General features: G+C 43.9%; 1 protein-coding gene across 1 annotated transcript in view; it reads right to left on the bottom strand.

Annotated features, from left to right (window-relative positions):
* The window catches only part of LOC144770765 (ly6/PLAUR domain-containing protein 3-like), a 345,345-nt gene that overhangs the window by 72,781 nt on the left and 254,509 nt on the right, over positions 1-18,055 (bottom strand). The window contains exon 5 of the mRNA XM_078655514.1: positions 3,269-3,409. Coding sequence (XP_078511640.1) covers positions 3,269-3,409 — 141 coding nt within the window. The remainder of the gene's footprint in view (positions 1-3,268; positions 3,410-18,055) is intronic.

The following is an 18,055-nucleotide window of genomic DNA, read 5'->3' as shown; positions in this document are numbered from 1 at the left end:
CCAGGGACCGTTTCTGGGTAACATCCCTCATCAGCCAGGGTAGCTTGAATCCAGTGGCAAAGTGAGTAAGGGACCCATGTCTGGGCGTACCCTGCCAACTTATGGCAAACAAAGCTAACACATGTAGATGATGGACGGAGCGCTGAAACTTTTCAGACATTTTCACCCAGTCAGACATGTAATGTAACCAATACTTATATAGCGTACTGTGACCCAGCGTGTATCCTCGCACTGTGAGATGAGGGGCCTGTGACAAGGAAGAAATTGACATTACGCTCAAGGGTAGAGCCAGGTCTTAATTTTCCTTTTAAACGGCAGTAGATCGTTCATCTGTCGCAACTCCGTGGTTATGCTGTTCCAAAGCCTTGCTGCAGCGACACTGAAGGCTTGCCCCCCCAGCCTAACTCTTCTGACCACGGGTACCTTCACCCTGTTAGCCGAGGATGACCGAAGACATCGAGTAGGAGCATACCAGCTGAATTTGTTCTGCAGCGGTAAGGGCCCCAAACCAAGCAGTACCTTAAACACGACACAAAGGGATTTAAAATGGATCCTCTGCAAAACTGGGAGCCAATGAAGCTCCGCAAGGGCCTGGGAAGCAGAGGACTAGCGGGATCTCATCAAGGACAGCTTTGCCACCGTATTCTGAATTCTCTGTAGTCTCCCAATTAAATACTTTTGGGACTCCAGCAGCAAAGCAATACAGTAATCCAGTCTGCTCATAATAACGCTCCTTTCTACCAGATCCCGTTTCTGAATAGGAAGCATGGAAGGAATTTTCCTAAGGGCTCTGATAAGGGAGAAACAGCTCCCAACGGCCTTGTTGACTTGTGTTTTGAAGGTCAACTTCTCGTTAAAACAGATTCCCAAATTGCGAACCGTCTTAGGTGGTGTCAAAGGAGGATCAGCAGCAATGGGCCAGAAGTCCGCTGGGAGAGAGTATGGCACACTCCCACCCCTAATTCATAAACTCTCTGTTTTATCTGCGCTAAATTGAAGAGAATTGTTTCTCAGCCAGTGTACCACGTCCAGCATACAGGCATGGAAATTATGTAGAGTGGTTGACTTATTACCCTCCAGGGAAAGGATGAGCTGGGTGTCATCAGCATAGTTCACCGAACCTATATCATAAGATTTATTGACGTCCACCAAGGGAGGCATAAAGGCATTAAATAATATAGGGCTAATTGCAGATCCCTGCGGAACCCCATAGCGTATCTTGGTGAACTTTGAGCGGAGGGGGGGGAAGGGTCACTGCCTGACATCTGTCAGACAGATAAGAGTGAAGCCACTTCTGTGTCAGACCCACAACCCCTACTCCTTCCAGCCATTTCAGGAGGACCTTATGATCGACTTTGTTGAATGCAGCAGACAGGTCTAACAGGATCAGTATGGCAGAGTGACCCCAGTCTGCACACATGCGAAGATCGTCCAACACAGTCAGTAGAGCGGTCTCCGTCCCGTGTGCTTGGCGAAAGCTGAATTGAACGTCCTTCAGTATATTATTTGCCTCCAGAAACTGGGAGAGCGCCTTGCTTACCAGTCGCTCAATAATCTTCACCGGATATGGAAGGAGAGAGATTCATCTGAGTTGAATCCATCATCGTTCTTTAGCTCACTTCGCCACCCCAGTTCAGACCCAGCCATCTGCAAATCTGTCTTGACCCTATTCCTCATAGGAACAGTCCAGCCCGAACTGCCAAGACAGGTATTCCTGTGTCTTTTGCTTTCTTCACCCAAAGTGCGCCGGGTACATGGGTCCTGTTCTCACTGTTCCACAGGATTCAAGGTACCCTGGCTGATGAGGATTTGTGCCCCAAAACTGGTCCCAGGATGCTTGTTTCTGTCCAGGGAGGACCTGGCCTGACAGTTTGGGCTGGACTGTTCCCATGAGGAACAGGGTCAAGACTGATTTGCATATGACTGGGTCTAAACTGGTGTGGCATGGTGAGCAAAAGAACAATGGATTTAACCCATATCTTCCGACTGAGGGTGAATGTTTGATTAGTTATGCATTCCATCGATCATCTGTGTGTCTGGACAAAAAGGTGTCCAGCAACAGTAGAATTTGCTCAAGTGTTTCTGAAAAACGTATTCAAGCTTTGTGTATTTGGTGCTGTCATCATTACAGACTCGGGAGCTCAACTCATTGCTCATTTCTTTAAAGAACTGATGAATACCATGGGAGTCAAACATTTCCCACCAACCAGATATCATCCACAGATGGACAGAGAGGTGGAACTAGGCAATATATAGAGTAGTCTTTGTTGGAGCACCTGAATAAGTGGATCAACTGGATTTCCATTTGGGAGTTTACCTATAACAAACTTTTTCTCACCTTCATGGGAACCTCGCCTTTCTATTGCTCTTCTGTTATCCGCCTTTGCAACTTTCTTGCCTGTCTTTTTTCTACCACAGTCCCCTTGGTTACACATTTCCTTTGGCACAATGGTGAAGTTAGAAAAAGCTTTTATCAACATGTTCTTAAAGTCAAGGCAGAACATAAGACACCATAGACCCAGTCCAGAACATAAAAGATGGGAGATCGGTTGGCTATCAACAAAACATCTTAATTTACCTATATATCTGGTATAAACATCCGGTATTCGATATGTCTCATGTTAGGCCACCAATGTATTGAAAGTAAATGTAAATGTATCCTTGATTCATGTATCGATTTTGGTCATCTCTGGAACATTAGGTCCTAGAAAGGCTGTGATGACTCAGAGAAAGAGTCAGTCTTTTTCGTGCAAGGTCCTTTACTGGTTTCTCAATTTCATTAACTAAATCTAAAGAAACCAGGTCCCAGTGTAAGATCAATGGAGGAACATCTTGGGGAGAGGGGAGAGAACTGTAGACTGCAGTCAGGATTTGCAGGAAATATCATGCAAGCACAGTGCCTCTACCCAGGCATGCAGGTTTCAAACCTTCCTATAAGTAAGGGACAGAAGAGGTCAGGCCTGGCAAATATGGAGAATGGCGACAGGAAAGTAAACCTAGCACTCACTTCCGGGTTTTGGGGGGTACTTCTGGGAAGTGATATTTCAGTGACCTTATAAGGGATAAAAGGACTGCGTAGGCACTGGGTAGGTGCCTGAGAAAACATGGCTTTTGACAGTTTTTCACACATTTGCGATTCTTCCGTTTTGGTTTTTTCCCCCCTTCTTGTCTTCTATTTACCAGTTTGTTCCATTTTGACCCTTTCCATTAGTTCCTGCTTATCTGTGGTGCCCAGTAAGGTTCCTGTAGATGAACGAAGAGGCTTTACCTAGAACTATGGTGCCAATCCCTTGATAGCAGACTTGAGCATAATCCGGGCATCTCACAACAGCAGCGTTCTGAGTGGAGCACTGGTTCCTTGAGGTACTGATGCAGGAGTAACATTCCCGATCTTTGGGGACCGAAGAGACTGAAAGGAAAGAAAAGGAAATATGTTGCTTATCATCCTAAGACAACACAGTATGTTTACATCAGCGATGCTCAAACATGCAAGACTCTAAGAAAGACAAAGTTGAGCAAACCGGTGGCCCTAATGTTAGAGGCCCATATAGCAAACTCTGAGATGTACACTCTAATTGCTACAGTGCTTTGCAACCTAATTAGTCTTAGAAAGGACCTGTACCACAAAGTATCCTTCTATGGATAGGTGTATCTTACTCCTGGAAATTGAGGAGTAAGTCATAGCTACGGTGAGAACAAAATCTTTGTGAGTCAGGTCCCAGGCAGAAAAATCTAGGTCACATTTAAGTAACATCTATTTATATCCTGGACCAATTTGATGCATTTACATACATCCCTGATACGTATGTACTTGCACCACTTTCATTATGCATCCTACACAGTGCAATCCTGATGCAACAGCTACATGTACGTTCTTAGAAAATTTAGTCCATATAGACAACTAAGCGATAATACCTTGGTTTAAACTTTGATGGACAAATTCTCATTAAGGGGTCCATTAGGATGGCGGGCGGATTGCCCCCGCCAGGCTGGCGGTAGCCACCGCCAGCCTGGCGGGGGCAATCCGCCCGCCATCCTTCCCTGTATTCCCCCACCATATTAGAATGGCGGGGGGACCACGGCGGAGCAAAACACCGCCCGCCACTTTTCCGCCCTGGTCGCATTGCGGCCGGGGCGTAAAATGATTAATATGGTGGCGGTGTCTATGAGACACCGCCAGCCATATTACAATGGCAAGTGTGCAATGCCTTTCCGCGGCAGCAATGCCGCCACGGAAAGGCAGGCGGTGTTCACTCTGGGGGGCCCCTGTGGGCCCCCAGAGTGAAGGCCCAAGGGGGGTGGCACAGGAGGGGGTACCTGTGGTACCCCCCTGCATTTGCATAATCAAAGCGGCAGGCACCGCGCGGTGCCTGCCGCTTTGATTATGTAAATGATGCAAAGCATTTATGGTATGTGGCGGGCGAAGCAGAGAGCTCCGCCCGCCACAATACTATAAATACAGGATGTGCCCGCCACTGTGTAGGTCACATCCTAAGGGTGCGTGCGGGGCCCCCGCCCTTAGGGCCGGCGGTCCCGATTTCCGATAGGTTTGCCCGCCATCCTAATGTGCCCCAAGTGTTTTATTATACTTTTGCTACCATCTTATCCCTTATAAGCAAGAGTACATGGTATCTGAAGGTCACTTTTATGTGGTCCACCTAGGGATTTGTTGAAAATGTTTAGAATATCAGCTCCATCTTAACATGTACAAAATGTTTCACTGGGCTCCAAATAGTAGCTGATGATGATTCAAACTTTGAACGAGGTATTAATTAACAACAGTTTGCCTTCATTGCATCTATGACAAACAGCTGAATAGGTACTCAAGAACAGGTTACAAAGATTTTTTTTTTACTTTTTCAAAGCAGACCTGATGAAAAATCCTTTTGGGTGTTTAGAAAGAAATGCAAATGGTTATGTATGTTGTTTCCTAAAAACAAGTAACACAGTGCATTGCACTGCCTTGCATTACTTTGCATCAGGGAGGCATTCTATGCCTTGCATTACTTTGCATCAGAGAGGCATTCCCGGGCTAGTGCACGGGCATGCCTTGCTTTACTTTGCATCAAAGAGGCATTCCATGCCTGGTGCATGAGCATGCCTTGCATTACTTTGCATCAGGGAGGCATTGCCTGGCTGGAGCACGGGCATGCCTTGCATTACTTTGCATCAGGGAGGCATTGCCTGGCTGGGGCACGGGCATGCCTTGCATTACTTTGCATCAGTGAGGCATTCCATGCCTGGTGCACGGGCATGCCTTGCATTACTTTGCATCGGGGAGGCATTCCATGCCTGGTGCACGGGCATGCCTTGCATTACTTTGCATCAGAGAGCCATTCCATGCCTGGTGCACGAGCATGCCTAGCATTACTTTGCATCAGGGAGGCATTCCTTGGCTGGTGCACAGGCATGCCTTGCATTACTTTCCATCAGGGAGGCATTCCCTGGCTGGTGCATGGGCATGTCCATGCATCCACCCATCGATTGTGATGCAAACCAATATCTGCAATCACTTATAAATAACAATTTTCTCCAAAATCCTCCACCTCCATGAGGATGGAGTAACAGGGGAATATATTTATTTCTCCTCATTATTTCCTCTTTGCATGTGTGCTGCATTCTGCACAAAAACTATCGTGATCACAACGTAGACATACTTGCACTACAGTGCAAGGTTGCCAGCATCAGTCCTAGGCAGCACAACATGTTCTGGGGCAAGGAGAGAGAAGAACGGAACAATTTTTTATAAGATATGAAGCAGTTCCGCTCTCTACTATTCAAGCAACACAGCGCACCAACTTTACTTCCTGCATTGCATTAACTTTTTGTAAATCAGGCCCTAGATTCTAAAAATGGGTGTTATGTTAGTGGCTGCTGAACACATTATTGTGAGTAACAACTATTTTTCTATTTGGTAGCTAAGTGGACCAGCCCTTTACTCTATAGCCCTTGCCCAAACCTGCTTGCTCTTTGTGCAGGAGTAGTTTGGTTTGGTGAAAGATCAGTTGACATCCCTGGAAGGTGACTCCCTGAGTGACACAGACCGATGTGAAGTACTCCCCAGCCCGCTTTTCCACAGTTTTTTCCTGAGGTCGGATGAACAAGTTAAACAGTATTTAAGGTGGGCGTTCTACTTGTTTTTAACAATGTGTTGGCTTGAAGGGGGCTACTAAAATGGGAGTGCTAAGCAGCCGTGCGCAGAAGGCGCATCACTGGTGTGCTAAGGATTGCCTGTCTGCAACCAATCCACAGTCCAATCCAGGCTCAGCACCAGTCCTGTTGTCCATCTTTCTCCAGACTTGGATGCCCAAACCTGGGTGAGAGAGGAGTTGCTCAACCTTGGCAGTGAATGGCTGGGCCCTGATAAATTGTCAGGTAGTATGATTTTATGGCTTAACTCTAATGCCTGCTTTTCATATACAGATATTTGATTTGGGAAGGTCGGTAAGATGAAAGATCTCATGAACGGCAGCCCTAAGTTGCCATTACAGCTGGACAGGCACAAGAGTGGATAAAAGGTAAGGATATGCAGGATTTTAAGCCGGTACATTGTGATGTCGCAGAAAATAAAATCCTGGGCTAAGGACTATCTGAGATGTGCACTAATAAATTCTCAGTCGATGGTTAAACATGCCATGGAGGTCTATGAGCAATTGACTCAAGGTAGTTTGGATGTTCTTTTTGTTACTGAAACATGGTTCTGAGATGCGTGCTCCCCAGATATAGCAGAAAAGCTCTGCATAGGATTTGGTATTCTTCATCTCCACCACTCTCTCGGATGAGATGGTGGAGTGACAGTAATAGTGGATGTTCAGTATACCATTAGAAAACTTACATTAGTGGACTTCCCCCTAGCAGAGTTCTAGGTTTCTTAATTACATCCCCGGCCTCAGAGCTTCAGAGTGGTGTCATTTGTTATTGACCGCCGGGTCCAGCCGAATCTTTTATCAACCCTTTTTTAGAGCTTATACTTCCTTTATCTTTGGCGCATGCTAATTTTATATTTTATATATAGTAGGAGATTTTAATGTATGAGCAGAAATCCCAGTGAATCTGTTTGCTGAAAAGTTTGTGGACAAAATGGCAGGTTTAGATCTCCATCAAAAATTCAAGGATTACCACATCAGATAAAAACATACACTGTGTAAGAAAATGCCCTTTTTGTGCCCTCACCCCCAATTTTTTGCTGGATTTTATTGCTGCTGTACAGACAACACACTCCAGTGCTCTGACATCTCGCACCTGGTGTATCTGCTCTGACCGCAAAAAATGTGTATGAATGCCCAATCCCTGGTTTCTTAAGTCCCTGGTATATGGTATCTTGGGTAGCCAGCGTCTGTAAGTTAAAGGTCGCTAGTGGACTGCAGTAATTTGTGCACCACCACTAAAGTGACAAGTGAGACCATAACTTTGCCTGACACTGCAACCTAGAGTAACAATTAACAGGAGTAAGGCCGGTTAACCCAGGTGAGACCGGGCGCAGTTTGCAACAAAAAACAGTGTCTCAACTGGAGAATGTTAAAAAAGAACAATTCAAAACAGTGAAATAAATTACAATTGTGAAGGGGGACAAAGGGAGGGAGACCACAACGTAAGGGTAGGGGGAAGTAAATTAAACTATAATTCCGTAAGTAGTTAAGAAGCACTACAGTACATAATTATACAATGACCATTACACACAAGGTGAGCACTTGGCGTGCTAGTGAAGGTGGACGGCGCAGTGACACAAGGGTGTGAAAAACAGCGTGAACGGCAAGAATAGGTTAAATTAAGATGGTCAAAAAATATGCAGATTATATACAGTCTTTATATACAAGATAGTCCGATAATTTATTTTTGACCACAGTAGCACCTGTGTTCTAGGCTGGATAGTCAATGGCGTTTCAACCTAAAAGATTGCAGGTCATCATCAGGACAATGGTCATTAATTTGAGGGTAGTGCTCTATGGGAAAATGGAGGGGAGAATGGATCAAAACGTGAGTGGTCCGAGGGGGCAAGGGAGCGAAAGTAAGGAGAAAATTGAGAAAAGTAGAAATTACCTAGTAAAGAGAGTACAAAGTGGGAGTAGGGGATCACAAAATAATTAAGATCTGCGATTCTTCAGGGAGGCTTGTGAAGTCTGTTGGGGAATAGACAGAGTAAGGGAGTTGTAGGGGTATTAGGTAAGCATCAGGTGCTGAAGGGGATGGTGTGTATAAGAATGTAGATATTTACCCAGGTTATAAGTCAAAGAGCACGGTGGCAATGTAAGAGTGATCAGGGAGGAGCCTTGGAAAGAATCCAGAATCAGCCTGGTTAATGGGTGTGGAGGATAATTCTGAAAAAAGGCATGAGGAAAAGATTGAATCCGGCAACCTGACCACTGCAGTAAGGGTTGGAGCCCATTCCTGGCATATGACACGTCTCACTCTGTCATGTTTCATATGCCACAGCTGATGTGACATGCCACAGATTTTTTACATTGTCAGTTGATGATTTCCAAAGGACTATCTTTCACTCTGCTAAAATAAATAAATTGTTTAATTAAAGAAAAACAATATAATAAAAGAATTTCCCCAGGTGGGGTTTGAACCCTTGTCAAAAAGCATTCATAGCCCCTGTTTCCTACCACTGTATCATCTGACCTGCATAGATTTTCTCTGCCCAAAGCCTTTGTGTCTTAGAAAAAGGGTGATGTCTCTCTTCTCTTTCCATGCTGTTTTTCTTCTTACATGCCACAAATCTACACTTGGTTTTCGTTATTTATAAACAAAGAGCCCTTCCTTCCTCCCATTCTGGCACTTGGCCCATGCATTTAGTTTTCTTACACAACCATTCCCAAAGTCTCATTCCACAAATTAAGGAATTTCTTTCATAGCAAACCTGGTCCCCCTTCCACGTGTCACAACATGTCACAAATCTCTGACATGCACTGGCTTGACTAAAAAGGCCACAAATCTCACAGACACTGCTAGGGGGGATTTACAAAAGGGCATCTTTCATTTGGGTAAAATAGAAAATAAATAGAAAAGAATATAAAAATTGATTTTCCCAAGCTGCAGAAGATATGCAGAAAGTATTAATTATTTGCATAGTTACTTAAAACCATTGCAATACAAAGTTTAAAATAAAAAATATGTCAATAGAAAAATTTAAATTGCCTCTCTATACAAAGGGGGAAACAGTATATCAACTCACAAAACTTCCTTCCTAAGAAAAGACAGGAAATCTCATGATTTAGTTAACAATAAATAATGTAGATCCATTCAAAGACTATCTAAAAACAGTTAAAAACAGATGTTGGCAAATTATTTCCCTCAACCTTCAAAGTTTTACAAGACTACTGTTCTGCTGAGAGTCAGGAAATACAATTTTTTTCTAAAAGACAGTTAAGAGCATGTCGTAATGTTTTCTTTTCTAGTGCCTTACTGAGCTTCACAAGTGCAAAAAGTGTCTTAAAGGAGATTAAGAGTCGGCTTTTGTCATTTTCTTTTCAACTGCCATCATAAACCTCACAAATCTACAGTTCAACTGGGGATCCTGGGGTTCAAGGCAGGCAAGAACTGCCTGTCTGCATGAGCGAATTCCTTGTGCGTTAAAATGGGATTTTAGCAGGTGCTTTCGTTCTTCCAGCAATTTGTCACAGGAGTACAGCAAGTGCGGCATGTCCTCAGGCGCCGAACCACATAACCGACAGAGGAGGCCCGCCTGTTCTTTTAACCAGTGTGGGAAGTGGCGGATGCAAGGTAACAGACCCAGCCTGTACTTTAAGAACTTCATTTTTGTTGTTTTTGAATATCCTAGTTCAAGATAGGTCTGCAGCATCTGAGTGGAATATGAGTTCTCGATCATCCAGCAGTGTGACCTCTTTGTGAATGATGCCTTGTCTTCAGTCCATGAGAGATACTTTATTGTTTTCTTGACCAATCTATTCAGCGTAATATGGCTTGTCGGGGTATCCCAAAGCTGTTGTAAACCAAGATTCGACAGGCTCCTTTTGAGGTACTTTGCGGCTTGTGAGGCTGGGTGTAGTTCTAGCTCTTCCCATAGATGGTTATTCAAGGTTCCTTGTTTGGTTTTTCGCATTTTGTCCCAGGCTACTATATACGTGCTCTGTCTTACCAGGGTCTTTTCTGGATGCCAAACTCAAGCCTGATTTGGGCTGGTGAAGTTTGTTTGGGCAGGCTAAATATAATCCTATACACAGCTATTACAGTTTTGTCCAGAATCTTAGCATCTCTGCCTCTCAATACTTCACTCCCGTATGTTATTGTCGGCAACAGTTTAGCTCTTATTACTTGTGTCAGAGGCAAAAGAGACGGGCCCGTAAGTTTGCTATTTAGTGCTTTCAGAGCGATTGCTGAGGCGACGCCTTTGCCCCTGATACTAGTTTTCTGTGCAGTAAACAGGCCACTGTTATCAATTTTGACACCCAGATACTTATATACTGACGTGTTCTCGGTGCGAGATTTTTTCCAATACCAGCTGTGTGACTTGATACGTTTATTACTAATTGTCATCATCTTTGTTTTTCCTAGATTTATTGTCAGATCATTTAAATCTGAATATCCCTGTGTTGCATCTACGAGTTGTTGAAGCCCAACTTTTGCGTGGCTGATTAACGATATCATCCGCGTAGAGGAGACTCGGTAATAGTAACCTTCCTAATTTAGGTGCATGGGAGTTACAGCTATTTAAGATAGGGATTAAATCCCCTAAAAACAAGTTAAAAAGAGTGGGAGCCAGAGCACAGCCCTGTTTGAGACCCTTGTTGGTTTCTATGCGTCTTGACAGGAGTGAGCCATCTCCCAACTTTATCTGAATCCACGTCTCCATATGTAGGTTGATCATCAGGTCTAACAATGGTCCTGGTAGCCCCCATCTTTTTAGGTTGGCCCATAACATATTCCGGTTTATATGGTCAAAGGCGGCCTTGTAATCAATAAAACAAAAGTGAATCGGTATTTTGGTTGTTTTAGCCTTATCTATTAGCATACCCATTCCTAGGATATTAGAAGTTGTTCCCACCGATTTAGCAAAACCGGTCTGAATAACCGGAATTAATGATTTCTCTGCGGCCCAATCCTGCAGATCTTCCAAGAGTGTTCCAGCGAAATATTTGGCCTCATTATCCATAAGGGCAATTAATCGGTAATTTTGGGGGAGAGACTTGTCCCCAGATTTGAATATTGGGGACATAATTGAGCCCTTCCAAGAGCTAGGCAATATATTAAACTGCCTTATTTCCAGAAATAATGGCTCAAGCGCAGCAGTCCCTTCTTTTTCCTCCTGTTTGTAGACGATGGGCGGTATTCCGTTCGGGCCTGGTGCCCCCTCTTTTCTTCCCTTTTTGATTTAGCGCCTTATTTTCTTTTGTAGACTTGATACTCCTCCGTTTGCCGCTAGTACATGGTTTTCTTGATTACCTGTGTTCCTTTGCAATAACTGTTGGTTATTGTCGACAGAATTTTCCACATTAACAATTTTTGTCTTCAAGTAAGAGTCTTTTTCTTGATTAAAGTGACTTCTGAGGTAGCTTGCCCAGCTTTCTTCTGTGATGTTAGAAGAGATTCCTTCATGCGTAGGTCTTAAGAAAGGGTTCATAGTTTTCCAAAATCTTGCGCCATCGCAACCTTTGCAGTCGGCATGTAATTTAGCCCACATATTTTCCCCTACAAGTCTAGTGGCTTCCCATTTTGTTTTTTTTCAGCAAAACTTTCGATTTCTTTAGGAAAGTATGTTTTACAATGTCCATAGGACTATGCCGTAGTTGTCTCATCGTTTGATAGATTGATCTTTTTATCCACTTAATCTTCTCTTTGTATTCTACTGTGTAGTTTTTCATGCTCCTGCTGCTCGATTGGCTGTGTTGCTTGCATCTTGTCGAGTAGTTTGCCATACTCGCAGTAAAATGTTCCCATTTCTCAATTTCATTAGAACCTACTCTAGTGAGGAAGAGCTGTCAGGCCTTTTCTAATGTGCTTTTATCCGTTGCTACCGAATATTTAATCCTTTTGTAATTGATTGTGTGGATTGACTCTTTAAGCACCGCGGACAATTCGTAGTTAGGTTTCCTGATGTTGAGAGCAATTTCTTGGAGACAGTGATCACTGTCAGCTTTTTCCCCTATATGAAATGTGCTCATTCTTTGAAACAAGGATAATGAAATGAAGGTATAATCCAATGTTGAGTTAGTTCTCGATGAGTGAAAGGTGGAGGCCGATGGATTGTCTCCCTTGAATCTACCGTTTAATGCTCTAATATTAAAAAGTTCAAGGTCATATAATAACTGCCTGTCTAGTTCAGTCGGTTTTGATGTTTGCAACATCCCTTGGAATGGTATATCCCAGGCTGAGGTTTGAATTAGGTACTCATCCTCTGTTGAGTTTCCCAAAAGGTTGAGATTGAAGTCCCCGATGATAATCAAATCTGTTGATGCTGTTTCCCTTATACACTCCTCCATGAATTTACATAGTTCTTTAGCTGCCTTTAATTTCCTTTTTGGGTGGATATAGGTATTAATCAAGGTGAAGGTGGTTCCCTCCGTGCCTGTTACTTGTCGCGAGTAGTTAAGGTTTACTGCTATTGAGCCGAATGAAGAAGGGCCAACTTCTTTAACCACATGGGCGCTAGTGGCTGAGACATAGGTTACTAAACCACCTTGAAGATGACCGTATTTCGCCCTCCTTGTGGCACCTGTAAAGAAACGCAAGAAACCCTGTAGTTGCGGCGCGTCTGCTTGCCATGTTTCTTGCAGTGCCAAAATGCCAAATGACCTTATGTAGCTGATAAAATCCGGGCCCATCATTTTTGAGGCCAGACCGTTAACATTCCATGAACATATTCTTAGGTAGTTTTCCTCAGTTGAGCTTAAGTTTGTCTTTTGTCAAGTTGCATGGATGTTTATTGTTCTGGCGATCCATCTTAGATCACATAGTCCTGTTGGAAGTGATGTCCCCTCATTTACAGTGCTGGCATTTTGCATGTTCCTTGCACCATTTGATCCCACTGCACCTCTAAGTACCGATATTCCTTGCCTAATTACAGAATCTTGTGCCCCCTCTGCAACAACAGGAATTAGTATATCCGGATAGCTCGGTTTTGTGTACGGAGTTATAGTTATCCCCCAGTTTGTGAATGTTTGAGCCTCTGCAAATATTTTGTATGCAACTGACAATGTCGACCATGTTGCTTTGTTTTTTTGTCTGCTTGACCCATCCTCGGCTATACACTCAATCGAGACCAGGTCTGCGGTTGTCACATCTTCTAGAGAGGGAATGTGGGATAGCAGCCGTAAGATGTTACCCCTATTCAGTATGTCATACCTGCCTTTTGATGCATATTCTAGACTCAACAATATAATGTTTGTTAGGTTTATTACGTTTTCCGGTCCGCTGGTGTTTTCATCGGATCCACTAATTTGGATGGATTCCTGGCCTTTTGTTTCTAATATTGGGGCCTGATTTGTAGACAAGTCTTCTTCCTCTGTTTTTTATAACGTGTTATTTCTTGTCCTGCTTGGTTGTGCCATTGACCCATCTCTCCTTTCCCAGAGTCAGCTGGCGTGGCTCCCAGTTCCTTAGTATGTTCACATGTATCGTCTCTGTGGTCCGTTGTACTATGTGTGAATGATGACACTTGTTCAATGGAAGCCTGTTCTCTATTGGATAACTCCGCAAGATTGTTGTTTGTTGTTTTTATAAACATTTTAGGCAGGATCCATTTAGCCTTTTCGGTCTCAGGCTTTGTTACCCAGGTGACTACACCAGTTGCTGTTTTGTTCACAGAAGAACAATTTGTGGTGGCACACATCCTTGGTTGGTTCTGCTGCAGTTTAGGCTGCATTTTTCTTTTTGTTGATATTGGTTGGGAAGTTAAGTTTGAGCCATCCTGGTGCACAGCTTCTACTATCTCGTTCCTAGTGTTACTCGAAGTATGACATTTCTAAATTTCCTCCTTCATTTTTTCACCAGGCTGCGTTGTTGTTTATGCACATCCTGCATTTAGTTCGGGGGTCCCTGCTGTGCCTATGTCGCATCCACACGTGCGTTCACTTTGTACTAAGGGTGCTAATGTCCCAAAGAGATGATTGAATCCGTCATGATTTAGATTTGTTTTTTGATTTCAAACTTTTTCTTTTTTTTTGCTCGTCTTTGTTTTGCATTCATTGTTTTGTCACCATTATCTTCAAATAAAACCTCAGACGTATGGCCGTCTGGTACTTTGATAGCTATGTTGTCCCGTTCTTTAATTTTAGGCACCTGAGGTTCCTTTCTCCTATTATCTCCTTTTTTTTTTGCTTCAATCGGCGCTATGTTTATTGTGTTGTTTGATCACATGGTTCATTTTTTCATAGTTTTTCCTGGTAATTCTTTATCTGAGCCCTGTGCTGACGTTTTGATTTGGTTACATAGGTCATTTAGCATAGATGGAAGGGAGGTCAGTTTATCTATTATGGGCCCGCATCCACAAGATAGGTTCACGGCTTGCGAATGATCGTATTTACTTTGTAAGAGTGTATTTAGTGAGCCCAGCTTCCCATTGATGGCAACCATGAAGACTGCCAAGGTATCTAATAGCTTCAGATGGGTGTCCATTTTGTTGCATTGGTAATGAAGAGCCTCTACCAAGAGTTGCATTGTTTTTAACAAGCTGGGCCAAGCGCTTTCCTGATTTATCTGTTTTTGTAGGCCTTCCTGGTTTTCTAAGTTTGTCACAATTTGATCTCCTTTGGATTCCCTCCCCAGATATCGATCTTGATTAAGTTCTGGTGTCCCACTCAAAGCGTTCCCAATTGGTTCGCTCCTACATTTGTCTTGGGAATAGGCAGCCATGAGATCTTCCCACTCTTCCTTTCCCAGATATGAAGACATTTCTGTTATTTCTGCTACGTCAGTTCCTGGCCTTCCATCTTTTGCTTTTTCAACCACTACTTTTAGCGTTGTCGCTTATTCATTGCGATGAAGAGTTGGCGTCAGAACTATTTGAGGGGTTTCCGTTCCTTTCCATTCCTCCTTTTCCTTTTTCCGGTTGAGTTTGTTGTTGTTAGTTAGGTGTAGTTTTGCCTCAGGGCTTCCCAATCCGCAAATCGTTGGTATGTCAGTTATTCCACAATTATCAAAACTGTTATTATTTTGCATTGGTCCTCCGGCACCAGCTGCGTCGTCGTGGTTTGCTTGTTTTTCCACTATATAATTGATGTCTTCTCCCAAAATCCCTGTTGCTTCCATAGATCTATGTACTTGAATTAAATCAGTAACAATTTTCTGTTCCTTATCTATAGTATTGATGTTATATGTTGTCCAAGTCCGCGTTTTTTTTTATTTTGCGGAGTTCATGTTGCTTGAGATGGACTATTAGCTGTCATAATGGACGCATTAGGACTTCCCTTTTCATCTATAGTTCTGTATGCGCCAGAATATTGTATTGGTTTTATCAGTCGTGTTGCCTGTACTGACTGTCCTGGCAAAAGTGGTGATTGAAGTCCCTGTACCTCGCTCACTTTTGAAAATAGAGCATCCCCTGCATTTTTTAGGAAGCACAATTTTGTACAGATTTTTGGTTGAAACAAGGATTGGCAGTTTTTTGATTTATTTGGTTTGTAAGTTGCTTCCAGAGTTAATGGCTGCCCTGAAATATTAGCGTCTGTGCTTGAATCAATTATTTCAATTAAGGAAGCATCCTTCTGTATTGTGGGCCTGGTTTCGGGTGTAGTTTCGTCCCTTGAGCCCTCCAGCAGCTTAGGCGTCCGCTTTCGCTTTCCTTTGACCATTGCTCCTCGGACCCGGCCTGATCTCATGATACTTTTTGGGGCCTAATGAATCCTGACGGTTGGAACCCGGTATGCAAATCAAAAGCTGAAAAATCGAATTAAACTTTGTTGTGTTTAAATTTAGTTGTTTTTGGGAGGCAGTGAAAGGGAAAGGTGAAGTAGGCTCTGAATTAGTCCCAATGATCTCAGTGTCCTCAATGTCCTTAGAGTCCTTGGTGCCCTTGGTGCACTGCTGGGGCCACAGGGATGCTTTTGAAGGCTCTCCCACCCTCTGACACAGGGTAATTGCTAGGGAATCGATGCTCCCACCTAGCTGTTTAAAGGGCACAGCCTCCTGTCACAGCTCCTGTCGCAGCTGAAGGTCACATTCAGTGCACAATGCTTTGACACACCCAACCCGGCTCCTTCAGCTCTTGCTCATTGAGCCTACCCTTGCCTCACCTGCCGGTTGCCCTGCCGCATTCCCCCCTGCCTTTCTTCGCCTTCGGCCGCCGCCTTCCTGCGATTATTTTTTTTGTTCACTCACACGGAGAGGCTGTCAGGTGACAGTCAGCGGCAAGCGGCAGGAATTCAGTGCTGGCACCCGGGGTAGTGCAGGAGTGCAGAGTGCAAGAGGCGGGGAGGCAGTACGGGCGGAATGGGCAGCAAACCATTCCCAAAGTCTCATTTCACAAATTATGGGAGTTTTTTTCATAGCAAATCTGGTCCCCCTTCCACGTGCCACAGCATGTCACAAATGTCTGACATGCACTGGCTTGACTAAAAAGGCCACAAATCTCACAGACACTGCTAGGGGTGATTTAACGCCTTAACCGAGGCGGAAATTCCGCCGCGGTGTGGGCGTTCTATTTAGTGGGCGGGGCTGCGACGGCCGTTGGCTGTTCGCAGCACTGGGGAGGGAATACTCCTGTCGGCCAATGGTCGACGGGAGCATGGAACGGGTTAAAAAAGGGCATCTTTCATTTGGGTAAAATAGAACAAAAAATAGAAAAGAATAAAAAATTTGATTTTCTTCAGCTGGGGTTTGAACCCTTGTCAAAAACCATTCGGAGCCCCTGTTACCTACCACTGTACCATATGTTCCCTATAGATTTTCACTGTGCAGAGCCTTTGTGTCATGGAAAAAGGGTGATGTCCTTCTTCTGTTTCTATGCCATTTTCTATTTTTTACATGCCACAAAGCTACACTTGATTTTCGTTATTTATAAAAAAAAAGTGCCCTTATTTTCTCTCAGTCTGGCACTTGGCCCATGCATTTATTTTTCTTACACACCATTCACAAAGTCTCATTCCACAAATTAACCCCTTGAGCGCTGATGACAAAGCCAGCTCGTCATGGGCGTTACCTGCGCTACACGCATGACGAGCTGGCTTTGTCACGTAACGCGCGTTTTTCACATTTCAGCGCACAGCGGGAAAACCCGCTAGCGCGGAAGAGATTAAGGGATTTCTTTCATAGCAAACCTTGCACCCCTTCCACATGCCACAGCATGTCACAGATGTCTGGCATGCATTGCTTGACGAAAGAGGCCACAAATCTCTCAGACACTGCTAGGTGATGGTTTACAAAGTGACAGCTTTTTTTTTGTAAGTTTATTTATTATTTTCATATTGCTTACAACATTGCATGGTCATTCACTGTGATCATCTAGTAAGGATAAAGACAAGTATAATTTGCAAAACAAGTGTACTCAAGCGTGCAACGCACCAATGTCTCAGGGTAACATATATATCATAAATTGTGATATCAACCCGGACCAGCGGGCTCTCCCTCACTGTTCGGCCTGCACTTTCCTTGACAATATAAATACAACAATTGAGCAGTTGGGTGGAACATGAATTACCCCACCCCAGTGGGGACTATCCCAGCAGGCTGTTGTGAAATAGGGGTGTCACTAATCTCCAGTAAGTCATTTTTACTTCCCCATTTGTGAGCTATTTCCCTCTTTGAGAGCAAAAGGTCAATGGACGTGAATTTGCGCAACTTCTTCGGGAGGCCCCCCACATAGCCCAACAAGGTGTCCTCAGGTGTACGGACCATTTCAAGATTGGTCATTTGTGCTATTAATCTGAAATGGATCTCCAGAAGTCCCCAGTCTTAGCGCAGTTCCCTGTCAGGTGGGCAGAATCTGCTTGCGGGCCATCACACTTAGGACAAAAGTGTGTGGTAGATTGGGATCAATGGAGTGGACGTTAGCTGGGGTCATATAGACCCGCCACAAATATTTGAAATGTATAAGCTTATGTCTGCTATTTTAGGCGACCTCTTTCATTTGTCGACAACAAAAGGACCAGTGAGAGTC

The sequence above is a fragment of the Lissotriton helveticus genome, chromosome 7, assembly GCF_964261635.1.
Source record: "Lissotriton helveticus chromosome 7, aLisHel1.1, whole genome shotgun sequence".
Lineage (NCBI taxonomy): Eukaryota > Metazoa > Chordata > Amphibia > Caudata > Salamandridae > Lissotriton > Lissotriton helveticus.
The sequence above is the reverse complement of the archived record's forward strand: the minus strand, read 5'-3'. Positions and strand labels throughout refer to the sequence as shown.